The 17,930-nt window shown below is 47.3% G+C and overlaps 4 protein-coding genes across 4 annotated transcripts; 1 reads left to right on the top strand and 3 right to left on the bottom strand.

Annotated features, from left to right (window-relative positions):
• Positions 1 to 586: 586 nt before the first annotated feature.
• AO090005001140 (putative DEAD/DEAH box helicase) lies at positions 587 to 6,512 on the top strand (the record flags this gene model as incomplete). The annotated part of the gene is made up of 6 exons (XM_023233044.1): positions 587 to 615; positions 692 to 885; positions 1,096 to 1,346; positions 1,971 to 3,286; positions 3,365 to 3,502; positions 3,992 to 6,512. The coding sequence occupies 6 exons, from the start codon at positions 587 to 589 to the stop codon at positions 6,510 to 6,512; spliced, it is 4,449 nt and encodes a 1,482-aa protein (XP_023089237.1).
• A 1,756-nt stretch (positions 6,513 to 8,268) lies between these two features.
• AO090005001141 (Zn(II)2Cys6 transcription factor domain-containing protein) lies at positions 8,269 to 9,015 on the bottom strand (the record flags this gene model as incomplete). Its single annotated transcript, XM_001818056.3, has 1 exon — positions 8,269 to 9,015. One exon carries the CDS (start codon positions 9,013 to 9,015, stop codon positions 8,269 to 8,271), a length of 747 nt encoding a protein of 248 aa, XP_001818108.3.
• Positions 9,016 to 11,538: 2,523 nt separating this feature from the next.
• On the bottom strand, positions 11,539 to 14,255 carry AO090005001142 (uncharacterized protein; the record flags this gene model as incomplete). The annotated part of the gene is made up of 5 exons (XM_023233036.1): positions 11,539 to 11,593; positions 11,825 to 11,943; positions 12,002 to 13,809; positions 13,865 to 13,957; positions 14,147 to 14,255. 5 exons carry the CDS (start codon positions 14,253 to 14,255, stop codon positions 11,539 to 11,541), a joined length of 2,184 nt encoding a protein of 727 aa, XP_023089238.1.
• A 2,154-nt stretch (positions 14,256 to 16,409) lies between these two features.
• Positions 16,410 to 17,058, bottom strand: AO090005001143 (uncharacterized protein; the record flags this gene model as incomplete). The annotated part of the gene is made up of 3 exons (XM_023233033.1): positions 16,410 to 16,634; positions 16,706 to 16,790; positions 17,018 to 17,058. The coding sequence occupies 3 exons, from the start codon at positions 17,056 to 17,058 to the stop codon at positions 16,410 to 16,412; spliced, it is 351 nt and encodes a 116-aa protein (XP_023089239.1).
• Between the last annotated feature and the right edge of the window lie 872 nt (positions 17,059 to 17,930).

The following is a 17,930-nucleotide window of genomic DNA, read 5'->3' as shown; positions in this document are numbered from 1 at the left end:
GAAGAAGATGACTGATTCAACTGTCTAAGAGACAAAGCAAGCCTTTATACGGCTGTGCGTCAGGTGACCGCTTAGGGGTACTTGCATTCTTGGATTTAAGACAAACGTACAAAAGCTAGGAATATGTGAGAGCGTTGAATCTTCCAGTAGAGGCCCAATCGCTTGTATTATCGGGTATGGCTATAGATTAAGTGCTTCTGACTACGAAGATTGCAATGCCTCTTTCTAATTCAGTTGCATATCGCTAGGCGCAGTAAATTTCATTGTGGAATTCTACTAGGGGTTCGCACCGTCAGCCTTGTGCTTGAGTGCCACCCTGGTCAACTCAGGCCCTATCTGTGGATTTTGACGGCGTGCAATACACAGAATGACGAGGTAGTACTAGTACCTAATGATATTCGACCAAGCGTACTCCACGTGATCCTTTTTGCATTCATTTCCATGTCCAGCCTTGTCTAACCCCTCCTCCCCGCTCCACACTGCCTTGTGAGCCCTGCAGCAGTCAAGGCTATATAGTCATCGACGTTTACCTTCTTGGATAGACTCACTGCTGTTGCCTGTTACGATACTTGCGCGAGATATCGAAATGATAGACACTCAAAAGCTTCACAAATGGTATGTGTAGCGACAAGATGCACGAATAGATCTGGTACCTTGTTGTTTTATATGTATCCTGAATAACGTTGAATAGGTACAACGGCCTCTATTCTCGTACATTGGACCTTGTTGGCGACTATGCTGGAGATGAGCTCTTCATCCTTGAAGGAGACTCTTTGCTCCTGCATTGCTTTTCAGATGACCAGATAGACTTTACCAATGGTTTCCAGCTACTCCATGCGACATACCTGGTGGAGAAATTTCTGGCACAACTCCACCAACGGAAGTGTAATTTTCATATAGCCTTCTTCAAGAAGCATGCTTATGGTTGCATCCCTCCGGATGTTTCTAGGAAGCTATGGCCAAAATATCGCCTTGCACGTGAAGCTATCCTCCATCATCTATTGCAAAACCTTCCAATTACGCTTTCATCTATGAGAATCGGGTACTTCGAGACCTACGAGTGTGAGGAGTTTGAAAGATATCTTGTCTCGGTAGATCCGTACTTCTTAATGTGCCATGATGGAGCATCCTCAGGGGCACATGCCGGGAGACGTCCAGGGTTGACGTTAGAGAATCTTGAGTTGTCATCATCAGATGATGATTCAAATCCCTCGGACGTTGAAGAGCCAGGGAGCGAGATAGCTACCAGGGAAACTGGCGTTATGTTTCGGTCTATGATACACCATTTCATTTGTCGGGGATACAATATCTCACTGATAAACAGCTTGGAGTGCCGGGACACGAAAGTAAGTTTTGTAACTATCTGTAGATATACTGAAGATTGACAATGTCAGGTAATGGCGATGATAGTGGAGGATTCTGCGGACCGTGCGAGACAACTCTATAAACCGGAAGCAGCAACTACCGAAGATTCTTCTTCGTCATCGAAGTCAGCTCTCGAAGTAGAAATGATTCCTGAAACCGCGGTGCTGCATGAGAACGCCGGAGCTCAGAGTGTCATGCAACCTATTGTCACTGTCGGTATGGTTCCGACGCTCACTGATCAAGCAGTGAGTGAAGGGCTATCCGAAAAGTTGCTCAGACTAATCAGTTCTCGGTCAAACCTATACGTGACACAGCGTGATATTATTTCCATTTTAGCAGTTAGCGTCATGTTCAAATTGCGATACATCTGCAGCGGCAATAGTGTTCTGGCGGCACGCTCCCTTCTGCTACACGCAATCATTCTACGCGAATGCAAGCTGGATGAAAGGACCAATAGCCCCCCGAGAATCGCAACTGGTGGAACCTTTATGGAATGTTACAGTAATGTAGTGCTTGGCATGCTCACCTCAACTTGGTGGCAAGGATTCGCCGCAAATATACACTGTGACATAGGGGACATGATAGACGGAAGACTATTCCAACAGACTCTGAGAGCACTTCTGCAGCCAAGCTACCGACATAGCTTTTCTCCAACGGTGTTATCGCAACTTGAAGTCTTCGAGTCGCTCGTTAAAGACCTCTGTGAAGTGGATCTAGGATTTGAGCAGCGTCTCGGCTTTAACATAACAACCCGAGCCAGTAAATGCTGTACTGGATCAGAGCGCCCTGCGGGCAAAACAGCAAGATTGAAGGATTGCAAGAGCAATGAACAGAGTAATATTCCAATTGCGGTGTTACCGTTCAGCAATCCCGTATTAGATCCGCATCTGAGCCCTGTGTCTCTTGCCATCGACCACTCTGCTGGCAACTTGGTTGACGTCGCGATATCAAGAATATCGGAGGAACTTAGTCACTGGCATAATCACAGAAAGACGCTAGACACAAAGACTATCCATAAATTAACAGGATGGCAGCTTCGACGTAATCAGTTCTTCATGGCCGAAATGAGACAATATGCTGCCAGTCTTACGAATTCCACAGGGGGCATCTTGAAGCCAGAGACAGTATTTGTTCAATCCGAAAACAACAACCAACACAGGCAAATACAGACGTCGAGATCTGGCATGAATGATGGGCTTGAGGGCTTACAGTTAACAAAGAATCGTTCTACGCAAAAAAGCTCTCGTTCTAAAATTAGGCCTTCATCAGTTAGGGATCAAGCAGCAGCTCAGCAGTTGATAAAACGAGATGAGGCGATTAGCAGACACTGGAAATCATGGCGAGTCAAGATTCTGGAGCTCGACCAGGAGCACAACTATGCTGCACGTTATGTGAAACTCAAACAGTACCTGCAAGCTCTCTCGAATGATAAAAGAAGTGCCATAGAATCAGAGGTTTTGACTTATGGGCTCAGCACATTAGTTGTTTTATGGATAGATAAGTGCAGCAGCAACAAAAGAGATCGCTCCATGTCAGTTGCAGCACTTATTTGGGCCACGACCTGTGAAATTGCGAGGAAAAAACATGATGTAACTGAGGACATAGCCAAGTGCTTACAGGGCACTATAAGCAAACTTGGCCTTCCGGCTGTGGAGATCTCAGCTCGAAGCAAACGACCACTTTCCTTTCAGTTTGCAGCAATTACCTCCACTAAAGTTGATGTCAACATCGGTTTATCTACACTCGAATTTCAATTAACTCAAGCTGGGCCATACCTTGATCGGAGTATGGGCTCCGCACCAGATCCTCGTGTTTATGACTTTGAGCCCGATAAATGGCAACGGGAGATCTTGGACCAAATCGATGCAAGAAAGAGTCTCTTCGTGGTGGCCCCGACAAGCGCAGGAAAAACATTTATTTCGTAAGTTATCCCATTATCATCTATCTTGTCTATGTCATTGTCGAGTCTTATGGAGATATTGCTAACCTAAATTGCCAGTTTCTATGCAATCAAGCAAATCTTGGAGGACGATAATGAAGGAGTCATTGTCTATGTCGCCCCTACGAAGGCTCTTGTCAATCAAATTGCCGCCGAAGTCCAGGCAAGGTTCTCTAAAAACTTCAAAGAGACTGGGAAGTCCGTATTGGCGATTCATACGCGTGATTACCGCATCAATAATCCGACTGGGTGCCAAGTCTTGATCACAGTGCCTCATATTCTTCAGATCATGCTCCTTGCGCCGGCAAATGCAGACCCGTGGTCATCTCGAGTCAAGCGTATAATATTCGACGAGATTCACTGCATTGGTCAAGCAGATGATGGCGTTATCTGGGAACAACTGCTTCTCCTTGCCCCATGCCCAATCATCGCGCTCTCCGCGACTGTCGGCAACCCACAGGAGTTTAACAAATGGTTGAAGTTAACTCAGAGGGCAAATGGTAACGATCTGAAGATGATCGAACACAGCACTCGCTACTCAGACTTGAGGAAGTACACATATCATCCCCCAGCTAGCTTTGTGTTTAATGGGTTCTCAACCTCAAGCCTACTAGCTCCACTTGGGCTTGATAATAGTCCGAACATGTCTTTTATGCACCCTGTCGCGAGCTTGATTGACCGATCTAGAGGCATCCCTAATGATTTGACCCTGGAACCACGTGACTGTTGGACGCTTTGGAATGCAATGGAGAAGTATAAGACAGCACAATTTCCAGTTGACGAATCGTTGAACCCTTCGCTTGCTCTTCCAGCCTTTATTTGCAAAGCAAATATCATCCAGTGGGAGGCTAAGCTGAAAGCTCTCCTCAAGTGTTGGATGAATGATGATAAGTCACCATTTGACGCAGTCTTGAATGAGCTGTCATACGAGCTTCAGATCAAAGGCCAAGAATCATTTCAGGTGTCGTCAGGTATAATTAGCCAATCGGACAATAAACGCGAACTCAAGAGAAACAGCATTCTCGATACCACTCTGCCACTAATTTGTTCGCTCCATGACCAAGGTGCACTTCCTGCCCTTTTCTTTAACTATGATCGAAGTCATTGCGAGCGAATCTGCCATCATCTTCTCAGCCAATTAAAAGAAGAGGAGAGCCGGTGGAAAGCTTCCAGTTCAGCCTGGGCAAACGATATCCTTGGCTGGGAGGAATGGAAAACAGAAGAGACACGTTCTAGAACGCAGAAAAGAAAAGAAACTGGGAGGAATTCTAAGGTATCGAAGGACGAGCAAATGCGTGAAACGGCTTCTGTAGAGCCAAGCAAATATAGCTCCTTTGACCCTGAAGCCCCAATTTCCGGGTTTCACCTGGCGGATATGAAAAAACTTTTGCCGTCGGAATTTGAAGAGTATGCAACAGAACTGAGGCAGCGGCTCATACCAGAATGGCTTATCGAAGCTTTAAGACGAGGTATTGGCGTTCACCACGCGGGTTTGAACCGCAAGTACCGCCATGTGTGTGAGATCCTCTTCCGAAGGGGCTATCTACGCGTGGTTATTGCAACAGGAACGTTGGCCCTCGGTATCAATATGCCTTGTAAGACAGTTGTTTTTTCGGGTGATTCGGTTTTCCTGACAGCTCTTGGCTATCGTCAAGCAGCTGGTCGAGCTGGTCGTCGTGGGTTCGACTTCCTGGGAAACGTCGTCTTCCAAGGAGTCACCTATGCAAAGGTCTGTCGTTTGCTCAGTTCGAAGCTTCCAAATCTCAACGGACATTTTCCAATCACGACCAGCTTGGTCCTACGCTTGTTCATCCTACTTCATGAATCTAAGCAAAGCCCATACGCTGTGAAAGCGATCAACTCAATCCTTTCATGCCCACGTATCTACCTTGGCGGGCCAGAGTCGAAACATACAGTTCTTCACCATCTCCGTTTCTCAATTGAATACCTTCGGGGAAACTACCTTTTGGACCAAGGCGGAGCACCACTGAATTTCTCCAACACAATAGCCCACCTCTATTATACTGGAAATTCCAGCTTCGCCTTCCACGCACTGCTCAGCGGAGGGTACTTCCATGACCTTTGCAGAGACATCCGCCATAAACCTAAGCAAGTGCTTCTGGCATTAATGCTGGTCATGTCACACCTGTTCGGTCGCCAAAACCTTAGACCGGCTATCTTAGAATCACAACAAAAAGCAACCAAAAGCTCAACATCAGTGGTAGTCCTCCCGCCGATGCCCAAGAAGGCAGCGCAAATCCTGCATTCTCACAACGAGAAGACATTAAATATTTACTCAGCCTACGTCACAACATATATCAACCAGCACATCAAAGACGCAGACTGCTTTCTACCTTTAACCAACTGCAAATGCGGAGGCGATACGTCCGCCAAGGATATCAACCCATCAATGCCATTCCTCCCTCCCACACAAGTTACTTCCGCCTTCGTCGCCCTATCCGGTCACCGCGATAGATGGAACAGTATCCCCGAGCTTTGCAAAAATGTCCGAAGTGGCGTATGGCTCGAGCAAGCCGTTGTTCCTTACGTTGGACTATACCCTAAGGAAGGAAAACTCCCCTTGAACGCGTACTTACTCGACTTCTTCAAGCATGGCAACGTGCATGCCCTCGAGAAGGACAACAGGGTCCGCAAGGGTGACATTTGGTTTGTTCTAAACGACTTTTCTCTCGTTTTGGCTACCATCGTTACTAGTCTTGAGAACTTCCTCAAACTATCCCCTAACACTGACCCGGATCTATTAGATATAATGGGTAGCGGCGACGCCCATGAAGAAGAACTAGATATAAGCTTCGCAAAAGAAAAAGTCTCCGAGCCCGAAAATAAACCTCTCAAGTCAAGCAAAAATAAGACAAAAGGACTTCCAAAACAACCTTCTCCGTCCATGCCGGTCAAAGTCAAAAAGCCTAAAGTGGCCGAGAGCTGGGAAGACGAAGTGAGTGACGATGAGCCGAACCCAGAGGAGAAGGAAGAAACCACCACAGACCTTGCCCAAGAGACTCCCGGTAATCTGAAGAGAAAGACAAGGAAGAAAAATACTAGCATTCACGCACAAAGCACGAATGTGATTGACCACGACTCTTTTGGGAGTATAGTCCTAGACGGACAGGGCGTCTCTCTAGTCCTAGAAGCCTTCAGAATGCTCCAGGCTGAGTTTAATGACAAATTCAAAGCAATGTGGGCATAACCTACTGGAGTAATTTATGGGGATTTTGCGTAAAATCTTGGTTTGTGATGAGGCTTGGAGGGTGATTATTTTCAAAGGTCATCCTATGATTCCTTTTGGCATTAAAAGTCAAGCTAGCCATGGCTTATGTGAAGTAACTTCTAGCCTTGTCAAGGTACTTTCGTTGTGGGTTAACTGTGTTTCTGGTATTTGGGTCTTGTTAAAAAAGACACGGGAGGACGCCATGTATTAAATTCTCTACGATGTTGCGACGCTAACTTGACTGCATTTCGAATGAGAGACCAATGGCACGAGTGACAACCTAACTATCAAGCATTTATAAATCATGAGACATACATCATTGACGAACTCAAGTCGTTCGCGTTACTTGCACACAATACTTTCTCAGAACTCATGTACATGCATGTTTGGGGAGCTGGTAAAAATATACCCTATGGTTGGCCGTTCCCCAAGGATTGCATCTAATGCAATCAGTCAACCCGGGAGTAAACAAAAACATTGAAGTGAAAGCCACGGCATGGGTGAATAAACATGGGGTATTGTCGTTAAGATAAATCGAATACAAACAGAAGATGAAATATATATGCGTAGGCCAGCATTCGGGACCTTGTCCAAAGCTATCAACAGCGGGAAGGTGATCAGGAAGCCCACGTTCCTACCAGGACTCGATTCGTCGCTAACGAAACAGTTTCACGGAAATAAATGCCATCATCGCCATCCCCTACACCGTCGAAAATTCCCGATTCACACTCTAGGACCTCAACCAGGGCCAGGGCTTGATCTACGCCCATGCTATGCCCTATGAGCCGAAAGCAGGAAATCACCCATTTGCGCAAAGGATGATTCAACGACTCTGTCGCTCCTGCGAGAACTAATGGCCAAAGAAGAAGCAAGCCAGCAACGTAGCTTTGATTCACGGGGAGACTATCGAAGGGACCCGTCGGGATGTTCCCCACGCTGAAATGATATGGGACGCTGGCGCAAATGTCGTTGGCGAGCTGGCGTGTTGTATTGCGCAGCCTAGTACAATGCTCTAGGAGATCATTGGAAATTGCAGCTGCCGGCACGTTGAGGGAGAGTTGGCGTAGGCAAGTTAGGATGATTTCGCTCACAATTATTCGGGCACAGCGATACTGGTTAAAAGTATGGCATGTCCACAGATCGTTGTATATGTGATATTTGTTATTGTATGGATGAGGTCCCTGACCCCACATGTTGGACGAAATGTCCGACAATGTTGGGCCTTCAACATTGGTGTACAAGAACTCTGGGTGTAAGGCTGCAATCCATCCCATTAGCTCCGCCTCAATGCCGTAAGCGGCAGATAGGATCTCATGCGGGTCAACTAATAGCCCCATGTTAATATCTGCTCGTAAATTGGACAGTCTGCCCGCTATGCCAATCAAACGGTCGCCATAGACATCAGCCCTGGTTCGCAGAAACATGGCAACCTTTGAACAGTCAATCAGCGAATCGGGGACTCGCATCGCTCTTTGAAGGCAGCAGATGATCTGACTCGTGTCATTAGCATCTAGGGACAAGGAAGAGAGTGGGGAAGAGGGGTTCATATTTTTAACATACGATTTGAAATCTTAGCTGAACAAACAACTTCAGTCCATCTTCGTCTTGTAGTTGCTCTGGCCCTCGCACTTCGAGTAATGCCGCAGCACCATAGATATGATTCGTCCATTTCTCAATATTTCCCGGGGCTCTACTCGTGACGACCTGCATTTTGCTTATCAGTATGATGACCAATCTAGTGAGTGAGGGGAAGAAGACGAGTGTGATTTACCTCAAAGATAGCCAGTAACAGAACCGCACCGAGGGTTGGATTGGACTTGGCCTCCTCTTCATCCATCACAGCGGTATACATCAGATTCAAAGCATTGCCATATTCTTTCTCCGCAGCAATCTTCAGAGGTCCATCTTGTCGGATACGCGAAAGCATGGCAGTCCCGACCGCAACAAGGCTCGCCTTCATTGCCTGCTGGCTGAGAGTCACCTCTGGAATCACGAAGAAATCCGGTGAGAATTCCATTATCCAACAGGCCCCGGGCCACGCGTTAAAGCGAAGGAAAAAGCACACGGCTTCATCTTCGGTGAATTGGTATGATGGAGGAGGTGCAATTTTCGGGGATATGGGGCCGGTGACTTGCTGTGCCGCCGGTGGCGATGGATACAAATCGGAAAGATCGTTGAAATCCGATATGTCACTTGCCAGGGACGAAGACGTGGTGGTCCCTTGAGGGCTACTCCCGCTTGGGGAAAGCATGCGCGTGGATTTAGGGGCCTTTCTAGCCCGTCGTCCGGCGTTACCGGCTTTGGCCTTCCGGACGACCTGTTGGCTTTCATCACGGAACATTAACGACAATTCATCTCTATATCCGGGACACACGCGGTTTCCCTTGATACACTGGGAGCATGTTGGCCGGGCCTGGTCGCAACGGATCTTTCGCGATCGGCATTCACCGCAGCCTTTGCTCGGTTTCCCGCAAAAGACCATGTTGGACAAGGCGGGGCTGGTGCCACGAGGCCCACGGGGCAAGTTACACAGTTGTGTGGATGATATGGTATGGTCTTAAAGTAAGGGGTGTGGATGTTCGGCTCGAATCGGTAACCCATGCGAGATGCCGAGAGTACATTAGTGTGTCTGTCTTACAGCAATTTAGAACGAACAAACAGGATGATCTCCGATCGGTTTAGTGGTTCCAGTATGACAAGGTTAATAGTGCAGGGATCTTCTTGAGTTGACAGTATGACAGGTCATGCCCATTGTCCAAGTTCAGTAGATTATCTCTGTTTTGTGTGAAGTTGATGATGGGGGGGAGGAAGAGGAGGAGGAGGAGAAGGAGAGACAGGAAGAGGATCCCCCACACGACCCCAACAATTCCCCTTCTCTAAACCTGTTCGGGCAGGCGTTGCGGACATCTTTTCCCGAGGCAGTTTAACTCCTGGATATCCGTCCTCATTTTTAGGGCCCCTGTTCTGATTGGTCATCCACGCCCGCATTCCTCCCCGGAATTAACCCTAATTGACAACTTGACGAAAGTAGATTAAGGCTGGAACAATCCCATTGTATGCTGCGCTTGATATAACATCTCCCTGTCTACAGCTTCACACACAATCCAAATGCCAACATTTCCACCTCCCCAACTAAAGCCGTCCATACCAACCCCCCAGAATATCTGACAAGTCAGCGGAAGATGAAGAGATGTGAAACTCAAACGGGTGACAGCACAACCACAAAGCACAATTTAGCACTCCATATACGGCTTCACCGGCTACTGACAATCAATAGCTCGTCTCCCGCGGACCTTCTCGCCTTCTGATGGATTGGAAAAAACTCAGGGGCGTCACCGCGAAGTTGAGGATCCCTGAATTGAGCTCCCGTGTGATTGATTACTGTTTCCGGTGTATGACCTCCCCCTGTACCATACGCAGGGTATTGGTATTGCTGGTATGGGGATTGTTGGTACGGGTATGCCTAACATATGTCATATCAGTGTGAGTACTGTATAAACAAGCGAGAAACCTTACTTACCGGATATGCTGGGTAGTAAGATACCGGAGCGACGCAGGGCACAGAAGGTGCAGCAACAGATTGATATGGATAAAGTGGAACGGGTGGAGCAGGTCGGAGATGTGAAGGGGGCTGGAGCGGTTGGCTATTTTGACCTGATCGAGTGGGATGGTTTGATAGTATAGGCTGAAAAGGCTGAAATTGCGGCATCGGTTGAACGGGTTGGGATGGTGGGAATGGCTGACCAGGCAGGATTTGTGGAATGGGCTGGACAAATCGATCATGCTGGCTTGAGTAGCCCTGGATTGGTTGAGAAGGTAGAGGAGACTGTCTCGGAGGAAAGGTATTGGGGGCTTGGTTTCCATTCCTCCTCATCCCAGGGTCTTCATATTGGTTGTGAAAATCAGGGATCGGTCCAGGACTCCAGACAGGAGGAGAGCCGCACGGTTGCTGACGCAAGAACGAGCTGGGAGGAAACCCATCATGCGCCAGGGGTACAAATCCATGTGGAGAAGACACCAAACCCGGTGGCACCGAAGCAATAGGTCTCAGGTATACCGGATATGAGGTCCCGTAACTGGGGAGAAGAGGTTGCATTGAGTATGCCACACTCTGACAATGCTACAAGATATACGGTTAGCCCGTATATATATTCGTGAGGCTTAGTATGATGTGGGACTTACATGGCCGGTTTGGCGTCTTCCATACCGTCCACCTCTTGTCATGGCGCGAGCTGAAATACCCCGCTGAATTCAAGTGGCGGGTGGTATAGATCCTAAGTAAGGGCGCGGCTGTCACATATCTTCAGTATTCCATAAATTAAGGCATTATACTGAACGAGAATAGTCTACCTTGAACTGTGAAAAGGGACAAAACGGCTCTTGTGGAAGCAATCCTGGCCTTGATTGTTGAAATGAGATCTGAAACAAAGAGCAGGTCTGGTGACAAGAACTGTGACTGGGGTGACGTGTGAAAAACAAGGCAACCAGACAAACACAACATATCAGGAAGGAAGAAGTTCTCACCGTATAAATAGCCGGCCTCAGGCTTCTGTCCTCTTCCTTCTTTCCTTCCTTCTTCCACCTCTCTCCCCCGCCAAGGGCGCGAGCACAAGCACATTGATGTGCTCGCGCCCGTTACATGCAACTGTTACTTTAATAGATATTTGAAGCTTCTGAAATCACAGCTACAGTATACATATCGTGATTTGCTTTATCGCAAGCTCTCAACTTCATTTTACATAGTCCTTTGTTGCTCAACCATTACTATGGATGGCTTAATGGAATGCAACTCAAAAACACATAGGCCCATGAATTGTCACTCATGCAGACATCATTTTTTTAAAGGTTATCTAATGATTGCCTTTTCTTGGTCAGTTTCTACTATCCTTTCTTTTTTTTTTCATTCTCTTTTCTTTTCTCCACTTCCTTGAGAACAAGGGCAAACAAGATGACAGAAAGGAAAGAAAACAACCCGTTTCAAACATCAGACTTACTCCTACCTCTTTCAACATCGAAGCTGACCCCTGGTAGTCATATGCTTAAGAGAATTGTGGAAGGAGCTGTCCGCGCTGGTCATGAAAGGAAAGAAAAAAATATGCCAACGTGACATTCAAAGAAACCCCTATTCTCTAAATCTCTCCATACACCTTCCAAACCAGTCATCTCAGTGATGGAAGGTAGACATGCTCAACTTAACGTTCGTCTTAACCATTGAGAACTAAGTATCGGATAGGCTGATTGTTATCTAATCTTCATCCATTTGAGCTCGAATCTGAGCATATGATTCAAACAGGATGTTTTCAGCGAGGCATTTTTCCGTGCGTTTCTTGGACACCAATGCTTCAGCCTCCGTGACTTCCCTGTCGATGCTGTTGTAATCACTGACTTGCTGCTGCAACGACAACGCCATCTAAAACCAATCATCTATCAGTTTCAGAGAAGCAGAAATCATGAATGTAAATACTTACGCGGAGGTTTCTTTCCCGCTTACTCGGAGTGCTCTCATCCCGCGCTCTGTTGCAGAGCTGTTCCACACAAGAGTGGATCTCATCCAGGGTCTTAGACAGCGAGCTGGAGGCACTTCTCTCAATCTGAGGAGCTTTCGTCTGAGAAGTGATGGTATCCAGTTCAGTCAGCCCCGCAGAAGGCGGTAGGTTAGTTTGCTTCGGCACAGGCGACATGATTGCGTCGATTCCTTTGCTGGGGCGACTAGTGCGCTGAGGACTCCCAGTGGTGGCAGCCACTGTGTGAGTCCTGCGTGCCGGACCTTGAGGAGCGATAGCTGATTGTCCACGTGGACTAGTGACGGCCCTGGTGCGTGCTGCCATTGTAGATCGGGCGAATGAAGGCATGTTTTCAGGAGTTATTGGGATGGGTGCCGAGATTGTAGGCCTCTTGTGCCTGTCTGCTGATGGTATAGGGAGGCGCAGATTTTTGTTCCAACCCTCAGACAACTTATGGTGCTTGGCGCTTGCCTTAGGTCCTGTCCTTCCAGAGTCGAGCTTGCTGCATTCGGAACTTGTGATAAGCTTCGCACTACTGGAGTTCGGGTCTTCGATTGCAAGGCCAGATGTTTCGTTAGGCCCCTTTTCATCCTTATCCACAATGCTTCTATGCTTGAACATATTTCGAAAGCCATCAAGCATACGGTTGCTCCGTAAATCAGGGATCCTAGCGCTTTGAGGCGTCATATTATGGCTAGGACTTTGTGATACGATGTCGTCGAATGTCCTGTGCTGGACTGAGCGTGGCGCATCGTAAATGGGGAAGTCGGACACGGCTTGTAGAGACGCTGTCCGTTTGTTTTGAGGCTTGATTGTCATCTCACTTTCACTCTCTCCTGGACTTTGCCCAAATTTCTTGGCTCCAGGAGAAGCAGTCTTTTTCGGAGTTACTGGGCCAGATGCCATGCTTTCTTTCATTAAGGCCTTGTATGACTCAGGGAGTTTTGGTATGGGAGGGGCAGACTGCATACTCTCGGGGCTGGGGGTAAAAAGAGACGATAGGCTTGGACTGTTGACAGGCTTGCGGGGAATTGAAAATTGGCGGCCACTGGTGTCCCTCTTTGGGGTTGTCTCGAGCGACGTTTGGGGAGGGTTGGATGGCAGAGTCACCGGGTTGCCTCCAGAGGTGTTGCTGTCTTGCTTACTGTATCCTAAGGTCCCTGATGTATCGTCAGTGTTACGACCTTTCTTAAGGCTTTGTTTAGGTGTATCCGGATACTGAACGAGGGTTGGATTCGATCGTTGTGTGACTGCATACATGCTGCTAGGGCTATCCGAACCCATAATAATCTTCTCGGCTGAAGGAGCAATTCTGAGGGCAGGACGAGTACGGTATTCACCAGTGTACACATTGGTGGGTCGCTTGGGCATTTCCTCTCCAAGGTCCCAACCACCGAATGGTGCTGAGGAAGACGTGATGCTTTCTTTCGGCTGATTGGGTGCTTCTTCAACCGAGCTCGGAACTGAGTCTTTCTTCTGCTCAGCCAAAATGTGGGGACGAGGACCACGAGGCTTCTCGATTACTCGAATGCCACCAGAAAACCCTTCACCCGGCGTCTTTGAACGACTGTTCAGACGCTCAGGACTCCGGATTGGGATTGGGATTGAGCTGCGCTGCTCTGAGATGACTCGACCCCCTTTCAGTGAAGTAACAACTGATTCCTGGCCTTGTCTCTGAAAGACTGGTCCACGAGGAATACGACTAGGTGGCTGGGTCATGGGGGAATTAAGATTTTTAGGCTCCTGGGAAGTATCATATTTGCGATTCTCTTCTGTGCGATTGTTAATAAGTGGTAGAGGAAAAGGTGCAAAGAGTGTTCTAATTACCCTGTTCTCGAGAGTTGCCAGAGTGATAGGGTTTTAGGGTCGATATATCACTCTCACTACATGGAGAGCCAGATTTAACTTCTTGACCTGATCCTAAGAAGATGCAAAGTTAGTGGTGCAATGGAAGAAAATGGCTGCTCCAGAGATCCGTAGAGAGAGTTTGTAGCTTATCAACGTATAGATCAGGAACCATCGTAACATGAGTGGGTTGAGGTGACTCTGAAGGGGAGCTCCAGGAGGCTCTACTCCTTTGGAAATGTGACATGAGAATAAGGTACTGACCTTTGCTAGTCATATGGGCTTGTTTTTCGCAGCTGGGTGTTTCCTCTTCGCTGCCTGTAATAGAGGGGTTCACGAAGGGATCGTGCAAGTGAGGGGTGTAAGAGGACATATTGAGTAGAGAATCAACGTGCAGATGTGTAATAGTGGTTTCTGAAAAATCTATAGAGATACTGCAGATAAAGAGCAATCTGAATGGCTGGTTGAGTGGATCATGAGAGGTGCTTTCAGGATGAGGGATTGAGGAACGAGTTGGTTGAAAAAGATGTTGTGGACGTGTAGAAAGCTGGCTTTCCTTCCCTCGCTGAGAGATAATTGTGTTGCCGTGCAGACTGTCGGGGTAAGAGTGTTTTGTTGGGAAAGGATGATGTCGTGCGTGTGATTACTTCGTCGCTGCCTGGTCTCTCCTGGCTGAGGTATTGGTATGAGTAGTAGTGCAAACAAACGAGTCAATCACTGAAGGAAAGAAGAAGAAAACGGGTTTCTGCAGTTGTAACAACCGCCATTCACCTCCAGGATAGGACCTTCTTTGGCCCCTTTCTCATGAGTTCATGGATAGACAGCCAACCCTAACATTCTTTGGCAATAATTGAGGAACTGCTTATCAATGTTGCCTTCTCCTCCTTGTCGAATTGTTCAACGATTCTTGGGGGCGCATGCCTAGTATGTGATTCGAAACTATGCATACATGCACAGCTAATGGCTATTTACATAGCTCCAACATATCGAGAATTTCTCGAGTACTTCCAGTAGCCAGTAGTGGTATTGACTTATGCCAAATTATGATAACTGGATAATCGTCATCATACCTGCTCGCGGTATCGAAACGCTTGCTGGGCCTCAACTTCTGGAGACTTAGCTCATTCGACCTCATCTTCGGTCTAGAAGATAATGTTGAAGGTTCTGGAAGAGCACCTATTGTGGGAATTCTACTTTGTAACGATGGATCATACTTGAGGAGATATTCTATCAATACGTCAACACATCCCCATATACAGGGTTGTTAAGGAAACTCACTAAGCACAGGTAGGACATATATCGATTGCTTCTTTGAGGAGCCATGGCTTGGTTGAAGTTGTACCTGATGAGAAGTCGCGCTGTTCAATAATCCAAATGGTACAGGAGCCCCCATCTATACATATATAAAGGTATAGGTGGGAGCTCCTCCATCATATGCCACAGCAGAGAGATTTATAGGTTCTGAATGCTGGAAAGTAACGGGAATACCTATGTGAAGGAGGAGGAGAGTATGATTATTTCAGAAGTGTTCCTTGTTTGAAAACAGACAAACTGCACTGTTAGTAGACATGGAAACGCTAAGCGAGGCCAGGGCACGATACCCAATTAGGAACAGGTCTGTGAAAGGAGGATCGCCTGAGGCATGCATAGTCACGTTATGGTTCTGAATGCTTGTGGTGTCACAGCAAATTAGGATTTCTAGGATCTGATTTGGTTTATAATGCATGTTCGATGTCGATGTGATATGTCTACTCTACTATTGAAAGTATCCGTATCTGATGATCAAGTCCAGCTTAAGAAGGAGTCTTATAGTCTTGGGTACAGTGTATTGAGCAAGCATATTATATATACTCATAGACCATTCTTGTAATAATTAGGTAGACAGCGGTGGAAGGTTGCAAGTAAGCAGGTTATAGATTGCTTGTAGTACTCGGCTGTAAAGCTACTAATAGATAAATTCTCAGCCTAATAGCTAAGATATGTACCATGACTTCTTGGCTATGCAACAACAACCTAGGGCCAAAATAGTAAATCATGATAACTGTATTATTAAACCATATTAAATTCTGCTTTCACCTTTCTAATCCTTACGGGGATCCACTTTCCACTACACTAGTTTGCTGCCCACGCTTCCTCTTCCCGGACGAACTAGATTGAGCTCCCTCTGACCCGTCATGCGTCCATTCGCTAACCTCCCATTGTATCGTTGTTGACTGATCATCACTGACACCGAACCCACGTCTAGACTTCATCATGCGACCCAGTCGACTACCCTCAATCATCTCTTCAAACCACGGGATCCCAGCTACAGTGCCTTGTCTATAGGTCCTAGCGACACCCTTCGTGCCACCTGAAGAAGGAATGATAGTATGAGAAGGCGACAAAGGTTCTTGCGTTGTGCGAAGTGGCAGATCAGTCGACTGGTCTCCCTGTCTGCCTTCAGCTTCTACTTCTCCATCTTCATCCTCGGAAAGAAGACCCAGGTAGTCCAGCAATCGTTGGTCACCCCCCGAGAGACTCCCGATAGTCACCGACATGTAGTTCGCCTCTTCACTGGGAACATCAGTCCAATATGAGAGTGGTGTTCCGCAAAATCCGCAGAACGCATGCTGTGTATGCGGGGCATGAGCGGGGGAGAAGATGCGCCGGATTGTCGCGCGCGACTCGTCGTCAAAATACGATTCGGTATGAGATTGATACCAGTCCAGAGGAACTCGAAGCCATGCGGTAAGAGGCGTTCCGTGGATTCTTCCTGTTTTAGGCGGGTATTTTTAGTGATACCGTTTCATGGTTTATGAGGTTGTATGCGAAAGAGTAACATACGGCTATCCCTACTACTGTCAAAGTAGATCTCTGCGCGCTCAGAGACATCCTCTGGTAGCTGTATAGCGTATTGATTGCGCCCACAATGACAGGAGCCGCGGAGGGGTTGGCGACTTGTCATTGTGCTTGATGTGTAGGTTAAGTCTTGTACAATGTGCTATGTTGGTAGTAGATATCTGATCAACGGTACCGTTGATTTAGTTAGCGGGTTTAATAGGTAGCACAAACTCGAAATCGAGGAGTTGAGAATGGCCAATTGCTGTCAGAAAGAAAAGTCAGTTAACGACAGTTCCGGGTTACTCATGAATCTACTAGAAAGATTGAGTAGTGGCCTGAGGACGAGCAATTGACATCGATGACGTAAGGTGCCAAGGCCACGGATCGAGAAGTCTTGGCAGCACTCGATCCGGCAACTAAATTAATTTCTCCGCACCTTTAGGTTACTTTGGGCGATTTCTTTTAGTGTGTGCTCAAGATTTGATTGTACGCCGAAGCATATAAAGTGGTCAGTCATGCAAGTCACTAGGTACGCTTAGAACTAATTCCCTCCAGGGGCTCTCACTCATTAATTGCTTCTTTACTTCCTTCCTTTCTTTCTTTCTTTTTCTTTTCCCTTCTCACCTGTCGTAATTTACATACGCTTTGAACGCTAGTTTTCTTCTCTTTTTCCATTCACATTCCTTTCCAGTTCCCCGGAACCCGCCATCTCTCTTGTACATTTTACCCACTCTTCCATCCGTCTATCACATGAAAATCTCTCCGACACACTTCCACAACTTATTTGACAACGACAACAACAACAACCACAACCATCATGCCGTCTGCACAACCACCAGCATCCCTCGCTTCCAGCTCTTCTGAGACCTCGTGCTCTCCCGGTCCAGGAATTATTAACACGACCGACGACCGCAATGACCGTTCTTCATCTACCCCCACCGCTTCATCATCCAAGCATGCCGGCTCAAGCAGCGCCCAGGACAAGGAGAAACCGCGACTGACAGAGCAAGAAAAGAAGAACAATCACATTGCATCCGAACAAAAGCGCCGTGCAGCAATTCGCGAGGGCTTCGATCGCCTGACGGAGCTAGTTCCGGGCCTGGAAGGCCAGGGCCGAAGCGAAAGCATTGTGCTGAGAAAGACGGTGGATTTCATTCACATGCAACTGCAGGAGAGACAGGAACTCATAGCTGAAATTGAGCGCAGAGGTGGTCGCATTGACGATACG

The sequence above is a fragment of the Aspergillus oryzae genome, chromosome 1 (assembly GCF_000184455.2).
Source record: "Aspergillus oryzae RIB40 DNA, chromosome 1".
Lineage (NCBI taxonomy): Eukaryota > Fungi > Ascomycota > Eurotiomycetes > Eurotiales > Aspergillaceae > Aspergillus > Aspergillus oryzae.
This window is presented reverse-complemented; position numbering and strand designations above follow the sequence as displayed.